The sequence below is a fragment of the Tasmannia lanceolata genome, unplaced genomic scaffold (assembly GCF_043159265.1).
Source record: "Tasmannia lanceolata isolate RefF3 unplaced genomic scaffold, GAP_Taslan_0.1 ptg000019l, whole genome shotgun sequence".
In the NCBI taxonomy this organism is placed as follows: Eukaryota; Viridiplantae; Streptophyta; class Magnoliopsida; order Canellales; family Winteraceae; genus Tasmannia; species Tasmannia lanceolata.
The window spans coordinates 15482216-15492985 of NW_027518696.1; the positions used below are offsets into that span (position 1 = coordinate 15482216).

The following is a 10770-nucleotide window of genomic DNA, read 5'->3' on the forward strand; positions in this document are numbered from 1 at the left end:
TTGTAAGGGTAAACAAAGAAGCCCTTCCTTAGTTTCTGCAAAAAAAAAAAAGGGAGGTCTGGTGCAGTGAATTACAGCATTGGTGTAGCTAATTGTGGTATGATTTAGTCATTCCGGAAGATTTCAACAAGCAGAAGGATCTATGAGCAAAGGGCAACAGGAAGTAGACAGTAGTTACCTACAAGAGACTTGCAGAACACTTAGAAGAATTGTCTTTGACACTCATCAGTATCAGTCTATCAGATATCAGAGATTGAAAGATAGTATTTACATTTAATAACCGTTTAGGGAGGATTACTTCCATTACTAACCCAATAAAATACAACCGATACTGCAGCTCACTCAGGCAAGAGTTAATACTTAATACTTCCATTTTAGGCTATTAAACCTTAATCAATGGAGTAACCATCCATTGAGTAGGAAGTAGAAGGAAAAGGTAATGGGAGTAGCAAGTTCAATGAGCTCTTATCACATCTACTCTCAATAAAAACCAACAAAAGTAAAAGATACGTTTTTCTTGAAAGAATGATAAAAAAACATTCCATGGAAAGAGAAATTCTGTGGTCCCGCAACAATGAAATTTTCCTAGAAAACAGGGAGAGTTTTGGATTCAAATTTTTTTTTTTTTTATGGAAAATTAGTTAGCCAAATGCTGGAAAAATCACATTCTAAGGAAAAGAATTTTCAACAATTTTTTTCTCTAAAGAGGACCCCATGACTCCCACTGGGAATTCGTAGGGTCCCTTAGGAATTGTACCTAAAATTGCGAATATTTATTCGCCTTTCTATTTAATAACTCGTAATTAAATGTTAAATAAATGTTTGCTACTTAGACAATTTAAAAAAGACTTTCCAAGTACTTAAATATTAATTAATGGATGAAAATGGGAGAATCTATAATCCTTATCCGTCTAGTCACATCATTTTTCACCCGTGAACCGGTGCATGCTCCGTCACGATTATTTTGAGAAGACATCCACAATAATTGCCTTTGGACAATTTATTTGTGAAAATGTGTGTATATCCATGTCCGGACCGTCTTCTTTCTAAAGAGGCTCAGAGCTATTTCATGTCCAAGGTCCAATATTGAAATCATTTCAGAGGGTTTTCCTCACTTTGTCCATGTCAACAAACAATTTGAAAAACCTTTACTTTTTTTTACAATACACTATTTTGGAAACATAAAGACTCAATCGTATGGATATGTAAAATTCAAAATTTCCAATCCTAGCAGGAAAATAAAGCTCCATTAATTAGAGTAAAACACCCGAGAACTAGAAAGAAATATCCAACCACATCTCCATGCTGTAACAAGCCTGTTAATATATCATATCCATTGTATTTGCACGACTGGCGATTCAACCACTGTTGAGTTTTTTTCTTTAATCTAAGAATAAAAGTCATTTAGAATAAAAATCACTTAGATATTCAAATTTTATATATTTTTATACGAAAAGTCAATTATATTTTTAATGTTGAAGTGAAGTGTTTCTTCAATGTTCCTCTTCAATTCGTTGAGTTTTTTTCTTTAATCTAAGAATAAAAGTCATTTAGAATAAAAATCACTTAGATATTCAAATTTTATATATTTTTATACGAAAAGTCAATTATATTTTTAATGTTGAAGAGAAGTGTTTCTTCAATGTTCCTCTTCAATTCCTCGATATACAGACACATACAGCATTCTTCAAGTTTTTCCTTCCTCCCAATTTATTCTTCCTCTCTGTGGTCTAGGCAAACATATATAAGCGTGTTTGCTAAGCTAGTGGGCTGTTTGAGTGAACATCCTTGGAGTAGAGTTGTTGTATCCTAAAGGCATACGCTAGAGAACCCATATGCACAGTCGATTCATCAAATGTGGGGAACAGATTTTGATATGTGCCTCAACTCAACTGATAAGTCATTCTTTCTCTTTACATTTTGATTCATTATGTTTTGTTCAATTACATGTAGATTATTACTTTATTTCTGTTGATTATTATTATAATCTAAAATTACCATGCATTTTTAAGTAACAACCCCGGCTAAGCTTCCCTCTCTAGAGATCAGCCGATCCAGCCATCCACCCAGCACTGATGGACCCCATATGTTAACTTACCAACTTCTCCAAAAGCTTACGATGTTGGAGAATTATCTTTTATACTTTAACACTCCCCTGCACGTGTGGCCCGCTTGGCAAACACATGGCACATGCGGTCCCACTTTGGGCCGACCATCGCATGTGGATTTTTGAATCCAGGCATTTGCTCTGATACCATGTGAAACAACCAGTTACTCCAAAAGCTTAAGCTTTTAGAGAAGTTGGTAAGTTAACATGGTATCAGAGCCAAAGGTCTCGAGGTCAAACCTCCCGGATAGCAAAAATCCACATGCAACGGTAAAACCCAAAAGAGGGGCCACATGTGCCACGTGTAGGCCAACCCAAAGAAAGAGGGGCCACACATGAGGGGGAGTGTTAAAGTATAAAAGATTAATAACACCTTTCTCCAACAGCTTAAGCTTTCGGAGTAACTGGTAGTTTCACATGGTATCAAAGCTCTGATACCATATTAAGCTTTTGGAGAAGTTGGTGAGTTAACATGGTATCAGAGCAAATGCCTGGGTTCAAACCTCTTTGATTGCAAAATTCTCATGCAATAGCCAAACTTAAAAGATGGGCCACATGTGCCACGTGTAGGCCATTCCTAAAAAGAGAGGCCACACGTGAGGGGGAGGGTTAAAGTATAAAAGATTAAATAACACCTTCTCCAACGGCTTAAGCTTTTGGAGTAACTGGTTGTTTCATATGGTATCAGAACCTCCTTGATAGCAAAAATCCACATGCAATGACAAACCCCAAAAGAGGGGGCCACATGTGCCACGTGTAGGCCAACCCAAAGAAAGAGGGACCACATGTGAGGGGGGGGGGGGGCAGTGTTAAAGTATAAAAGAATAATAACCCCTTTCTCCAACAGCTAATTAAGCTTTTGGAGTAGCTGGTAGTTTAACACCATATTCGCCGTAAATACAACTTTTCTTTCACAAGCAACCTAATTTGATATTCTGATAATCAGTGGTCAAATTTCAATGGATCTGATATATTCTAACCCAATCAGACGATAATTTCGATGAGGACAAAGAATAATTTAACTACAAGGTAAGTTTTGGAATTCAGATCCTCCTGTTTTTCTTTTCATGTGAAACCCCAAGGCAGTGAATGAATAAACTGGTTTTTTATGTTCCATACAGCTATTGAGATAACAGTGCCAAGCACCAGACAGAGGAATTTATCTGCTTTCCTTTTCGTTAAGAAAATCATTACACTTTCTACTTTCAAAAGCTTAGTGTGTTCTCATCATTTTAACCACTAAAGTGAAAAAACAAAGTCATAATTTTTCCTTAGAACTAGAATTCACTCTTTCCACTAGTGCGGAAAAGGGGTCCCACCAGATGGATAGATTAGAGAAAATATTTTGAAAACTTATTACACCCATTTGGGTAAGAAAAAAGCTTATGTTTATCAGGGAGGAAAAAAATTATTGGAAAATTTTCTCAATGTGAAATGAACTTTCCAGCATTTGCTTAACTCAGTTTCCTTGGAAGATGTTTTCTCAGATTATAAGTTTTACCTGTTTAAAGAAAAATTACAAGCCTACTAGACCTTGAATTATCGAGATCATCTCAAATTAACGGACAAGATCAACTAGAGGCTTTTGCTTATTGAAAATAAATGATGGGTTGTTTTATTTCAATTGTCTATTTGTTAATCGATTGATCAGGATTAATCCATTAGTGAGATTTTTCGGCCCTCTCATTTTGGATTTTAAGCCCAAAACCGATTATTGATCTCAAAATTGCATTTAGTTTTCAATCCAATAATCAAATTTGCACTCAAAATCAATTCTCAAAATCCAAGAAAACAACATCACCTTCAAGTCCAGCTCTAGTAGATATTGGGGCGAACTACAAAACCTTAGTGGTCTCGAGGACTAAATGAGTGAGTTTAGATATGGAGGAATCATATCATAGTATTTTGTAGTGTTGTATAGAAGTCACATGGGAACAATGAGTGCCACTTGGGTTTTTGTTTTCACATGCAAGGAGACTTTGTTTTTACATGTTCACGTGTTTGTGTTTTTCAAAAGCGTTTAATAAAGAGGAGTGCAACTATAAAAACAAAGAGGGATCTACTTCTATCTTCATATTATAAACTAACACCTCTAACCATATGTCATAGTCAAAAGGCTCATCATTTTAGCGTGAGAACCCTACCTAGTACCTACCAAAGAAAAAGAGAACCCTTGAATTCTAAGGCATTGAAAAATAATAAAGGCCAGGAGGTAGAATTTGTATACAAACTAGAAACAATTATAGACAATCTAAGGCTATGATTGGATTTCCAAAATTAGGAATTGGAATTGGCACCTTATTCCTATTCTTATTCTGCCATGGTGTCATTCCCTTGCCTGATTTAGTTTTTTTTTTTTTTCCAACCAATGCTGGAATTGGATTCCCAACACCTGATTTCACCTCAGGCATAAGGAACTTTTTATTGGATTTTTGAATTAATTTTTTATTTTATTTATTTTTCATTTCTTTTTTTAAAGGAATCTGGATAATATGTCGATGAGCATATCTTTTTTCTTTTTTGGTAGGTAAGCTGGGATCGATTCAGATATCCTTTTTTTTTTGGTTGGTAAGCTGGTATCAAACCTGCGACCTGAAGGTTAAGATATCTTAAGATATTTGACTCTGACTAAGGGTGTCAATTTTGGCTCGGGCTCGGAAGCTCGCTCGAGCTCGGCTCGAATCCTTAACGAGCCGAGCCGAGCCCGAGTTAGGCCAGGCTCGGCTCGTTAAGGCTCGTTAAGAATTTAATATATTTAAATATATATATTATATATATATTAATATATACACTAAAAGGGTTGTCTAGGGAGTGAAAGGGGGAGGCAAAATATGTCACTTCTTTTTTGGAACCCCATTTGTTACTTGGACCACCCCCCTACTGTAAAAAGAGTAGTAAAAAAATACTAGATAGGGCTGTCCAGGGAAAATGAGGGGTGTAAAATTAATATAATTCAAGCTCGATAAGGCTGCCTTGCTGAGCCTGACCGAGCCGAGCCTGGCCAAGCTCGGCTCGGCTCGGCTCGTTTACACCCCTAACTCTGACCATTATTGAGAATTGAAAGTCAGTCCGAAACCGATTATTTATTGGACTCACAACCGCCTAATTTTGAGTCCAATAATTGGTTTGGGAATCACAATCAGTTCTCAAAATCTAGAGGAGAGAACAACAAACACGGCCTAAGATATCTGATTCTCACAATCCAAATGCAGCCTTTTAAGGAGTATACTAGGTAAAAACCTAATCGAGGGCCAAATGCTATTAAGAACAACATTTTGCTCGAATGTGATCCTATGCACTTGATCATCTGTTCTAATTTAGTGTTATTACCAGAAAAAATTAATTGATTTCGTAGTCATGGAATGTTGGAATGTTGGATTCGAATAGGACCAAGACCAAGTGGGTCCCTCCCCTAACAATGCTTTAGAAGATCAACGGTCTTGATTTCATACACATGCCCAATGCTGGACCCAAACTTTCCCTTTTATCATTCAATAATTGATCCCAAAAGTGACCTTCTGCCTCTCTGTCTTCTTTTCTACGGTAAGTGAGTTTCAAGGAATCTTTCAAGTTTCAATGCATTGTTTTTTATGGGCATTGATAGTAGAGAAACACAGGAACCGGAGTAGTACTCCTGCATTCCAATAGATTCCCACGCTTTGTTTGGTTGCTTGTTTTGGAGGGATTGTAGGAGTTTCAAATGCACGAGATCTCCCAGAGATCTCCCCAAAGCATGTTTGGTTGCCATTTACTCCTTTGACCACTAGACAACTTCTAGACATCATTATTGGTTTTTATCATAGATGGCGCCTACGTGGTGAAGATGTTCCCTCCATAATCTTCTCCCCTTTTTCACCAAAATGGAGAAATTTGTTAGGAGAATTAGGAGAAATTATTGTCTTATTCTTTTTCTCTCTTACTTTTCTCTCTCTTCCACCTATATTTTGATAATGACACCCAACATCTTCCGCTAATTTCCTCGCCCAACCCAACACTACTCGCAAATCTCCCTCCTATTATTCTCCCAGCCATCTCTACAAGCAACCAAATAGAGCATAAATCCCCAACGATCAATGCTAATAATCCTAGCCGTCAATATCTCATCCGTTAGGACCACTGTCCCCCCAGATTTTTAGTTTTTTACCACATAACTAAAAATTCCTACAAATCAAAAGTGATGGTAAATTCGCACCTCTTTTAACGTGATTTGTCGTCAAAAAGCGTTAAACTCGGCCGCAATTCACGTTATACGGGGCGCGAATTATCCTACAATGGGTGCGAATTTATGATCTCCCAAAATCAAATCTTCTAAACTATATAAATTCCGATTATCTCTCTCTTTTTATATCTGCGCCATGAACGAGAACTGTAACTCTCGAGGTCTCACATGGCTTGTAAAATCCTGCTTCCCAAACCCTCAGCCGGAAATCCGCCGGAAAGCCACCGGAAAACCACCTTTCTCATCAGAAAACCCCCCAAACCCAACCATTTCCTCACTCCCCGACGATCTCCTCATCGAATGTCTCTCTAGGGTTTCCTCCTCTTCTCTCTCCTCCCTCTCTCTCGTCTGCCGCCGGTGGTCTCAAATCCTCTGCGACTCCTCCTTCTACAACTCCCGCCGGAGCCTCGGCCGTCTCCGGCAAACCGTCTACGCCCTCGCCGTCTCCGATTTCGGCCTATTCTCCGCCACACACCGTATCGGATCCGAAACATCCTGGAAAACCTCTCCATTCCCCGGCACCGATACTCTACAGCCGGAAATCATCGACGGATCTTTCTCCTGCGCTCGTCTAACCACGATCGGACCGTCGATCTACATCCTCTGCCGATACTCCACTTTCCGTTACGACACGTGGACGAAAACCGCCTCTCCTCGATCTCCGATGCTCCATCCTCGTAAAAAATTCGCCGTCGCGACAGTCGCCGGAAAAATCTACGCCGCCGGCGGGAATTCGGCCGTTGAGGAGTACGATCCGGCGAGGGACACGTGGCGAGTGGTGGCGGAATCGCCGAGGAAACGGCACGGGTGTATCGGGGCGGGGATTGATGGGATCTTTTATGTGATCGGAGGGCTGAGGATTTGTAGTAATCGTACGGTGGAGGTTGGGACGCGTGGAGGGAGGATAGAGGCACACGTGTATGCGAGTTCGATGGATCTGTATGACGTGGAGGGAGGCACGTGGTTGAGGAGTAGGCACGTGCCGGGAGGGGGATGTGTGGTGGCGGCATGTGCGAGTGGGGGTTTTGTTTATGTGTTGGCGAGTCATGCAGTGGAGATGTCTTTTTGGAGGTATGATGGAAGGAGGGGTAGTTTAGGGTTTGGAGAGTGGTGTAGGCTAAAGAGTCCTCCTGTACCGGCGCAGGTTAGACTGGACGGCGCAGTTAGGTTTTGTTGTGTTGGGTTTGGAGAGAGGGTTGTTTTGGTTCAGGTTGTGGGGTCCATTGATGATCTTTTGAGAAGGAGTGGGAGGAGTTGTAGAGGGTTTAAGGAAGGGTTGGTTTTGGTTTATGATGGTTGTGGTGGGGACTGGACTCGTGGGCCCGATCTGCCGGAGATTTTCCGTCGTGCCACGTGTGTTTCTGTTGAGTGCTAGCGCACGTTAGATTTCTACTACAGGTATTTTATAAGATGCGCGGTGTGCTATGTAATTGAGATCGAATTATTAGTTAGTTTATTACGGTGGCGAATTGCTTGCGTTTTCGACTTTTCGTGTGTTCTGGCGCACGTTAGACGGAAATTATGGGATTGTGATAAAATGAGCCGTGATGTGTGGTACTTGATGCGATTATTATTGTTGTCCTCGGGTACATTTCGACTGGATTGGAATTTTTAATGACAAAAATAGTCCTATCTGATTCATAAAATGGTATCCCTTGTCGTTTGCTGGGCGCAAGTTAGTTAAAAAAAGCATGGTAAGCTAATTTACGCCTCATGGTGAGACGAAGCGCTGTAACACGTACGACGCACGTGAGTTCAGAGGCGTCCGCGTAATTTACAAAATACGAGTTCGTATCTTCTAAATTGCGCGGCTTTGGGATTTCGAGTGTGGTCGAGGGAGGGAAAATGGTGCATTGCTCACAGGGCGCACATTAGAGTTTCTTGTTCGTTAGAGTGAGTTGTTGAGGCGGAGAATCTCCAGAGAAGTGGACAGTAGTGTGGGCCAGTGACAATGACAAGAAGAAGCGCCACGTCGCTCTCACCATCTTACAAGAAAGAAAGGCTGAAATTTCGGATTAGCCAGGAAGCTAATTGATTTCCAAACAATGTCTTGCGGAACAACTTTGAAAATCTGTCTTTTAGTTTATCTCCATCTTCTGGCTGTCGTGGGGTCTAGCCCCCATGATGTGGCCTCACATCCCACACACTCGAATCCTATTATAATAGGAAAGTAAGTTTCCTATTTGATAAAGGAAAGTCGAGTCATGGGTGTATATGTGATGAGTGAAAATCGTCCGAAGACAAGAAAAGAAAAAAAAAAATCTATAGGGGTAGAGAGAGGGAAGAGAAATAAGGAGAAAGAAAGAACGAGTTTCTTGTGTTTAGCGAGTGCGTTTTTATAGATAGAAAGTGCGATTTGGCTTTCTCAAATAGGGTTTATCTTTCTAATTCCTTGTATTTTCTCAAATTTTGGGTGAAAACTTAGAGAGAAATGTAGTATTACCTATTTTGATCAGTGAATATTTTGTAAATCTTTTGTGTTCTCTTGTGTGATTGCTCTCTTGATTGTTTGATTATTTAATCCACATATAAAAATGTGGTATCAAAGCTAGGTTTACTCCATTTGTCACCACGCCCCAAGGGATTTTTTCTATCCTTGAGGGCATACAAGAGTTACCACGACCAAATAGTAACATTTTGGGAACGTCTAGTGCCAAAGTCACCGAATGGGGAAGTCACCAATCCCTAAAATGGACTATGTAATATACTTTATCGGCCGGGTGAGGGGTGGGCATTTTACCTGAGGTTTCCAACCTTGAGGGCATACAGGAGTTACCATGCCCCTGCTTTGATACCACTTGTTGAGAAAATTTGACGGTCAAATCTGATCCGATTGTGCACAAATTAACGGAAAAGTAAAAAGATAAAATAAACCACAAGGTGAATACTGAGATTTTATGTGGTTCGGCACAAAGACATACATCGACGGGTGAGAACACGATCTTCTACCATTAGAAAAAATAATATACAAGGATTGCAATGGATTAAACCTAAAGCGATGAACCCGCAACCCTTTCCTTGTCCTCTCAACCCTCTCAACCAAGACCGTACACGCAAGAGCATCCTAAGAAGAAAATCTAAGAATAAAATCCACGAGAAGAACCCAAGAATAAACTCTCTCTTTCTCGTTTTCACTCCTCACGAGGTTGTGTAGCCGCACCTCTCTCTTGTTCCAAAAGCCTAAACGAGCCATCTTTCCTATTTAGTTTCCCACTAGGAGTAGGAAAAAAGGGAAATGAGGCAACTTTCCCAACACTTGCTAGTCTTCTTTGTTACTGTTCTTCTTCATATTCTTTCACACTGTTTTTTTAGGTTCACTCTGTTTATGTTTTTCTTCTTGCTCTATTGTGAATATTTGCCTCTTACTTTATTTAGTCATTCTCTTAATTCAATATGCAATTTAATTTGATATGAAAAATATACTTTAATATTCTTCTAAAAATAACTCTCCTCTCCCACGTTAACCTAGTGGGGTATAATACTAGATGTAGAGTATAATGTTTTTAATTATGTACTTTAGAATATGTTGTGTATTAGACAGGTACATTTGGAAATCACAACTTGCACAAGAGCCAAAGTCAAAAGCTTGGAGATAAACTAAAGAAGGTGCCCCCTCATGCAACCCAGAGTAAAAGAATTCTTCAAGTGGAGGAAATCACATGACCTATTCAAAGCTAAGTGTTCATTGAAGACAAACCAAGCTAAAAAGACCTTGAAGCTAATGCAATCTGAAGATCAATAGTTTTTTACATTTACTAGATTGTATTGGAGATCAATTCAAATGGTTTTGCGATCTGAAAGTGTTTTTAAACCAATTTTCAAAACCACCCATTCACCCTTTCAAGGAGTCCAAAATATCTTCAAAATATGCTGAACATGATTTCTTTGTGGCTATAAATACCACATTAAATGGTCATTTAAGAACTTCTAACACACTTGAAAAATAAATTTTGAGCTTCAAATTTCAAATATACAAGTGTTCTTCAATACTCTTCAAAAGCTTCGAAATTTCAGATCCTTGAAGAGATATCCATAGGACTTAATTGTATTTTTATCTTGGAGGATTTTTGAGCTTTACAAGTTGTATCAAGGCTTCAAGAGCCTAAGAAAGTTTCTTCTTGTTCTTCATCAAGCTATTGTAAGAGGGTTTTCGATTCGGCCCGCTAAGAAAGGTGAATCAACCATTGTAAGAGGGTTTTTTGACCCGGCCCGCTAAGAAAGGTGGATCTAATAGTGGAAGTCCCCATGGAACCTAACTTGGGAAGAGTGGACGTAGGTCTTGGTATTGAAACTAAGGTTCAGACCACTTAAAAAACTCTTGTGTTCTTTGGCTCTTTCTCCTTCCCTCCTTCACACTTGCTTGGTAACATTTATCACTTTGCTTATTTTGATTTTAATTTTCAAAAAGGGTGAATTGTAGTTTAATTTCTAGGTAATCACACTT

At 39.4% G+C, this 10770-nt stretch overlaps 1 protein-coding gene across 1 annotated transcript; it reads left to right on the plus strand.

Moving 5' to 3' along the window:
- Positions 1-6441: 6441 nt before the first annotated feature.
- Positions 6442-8807, plus strand: LOC143852865 (Galactose oxidase/kelch repeat superfamily protein). The gene has a single exon (XM_077362496.1). The coding sequence runs from the start codon at positions 6463-6465 to the stop codon at positions 7699-7701; it is 1239 nt and encodes a 412-aa protein (XP_077218611.1). The 5' UTR covers positions 6442-6462; the 3' UTR covers positions 7702-8807.
- The last annotated feature ends 1963 nt before the right edge of the window (positions 8808-10770 follow it).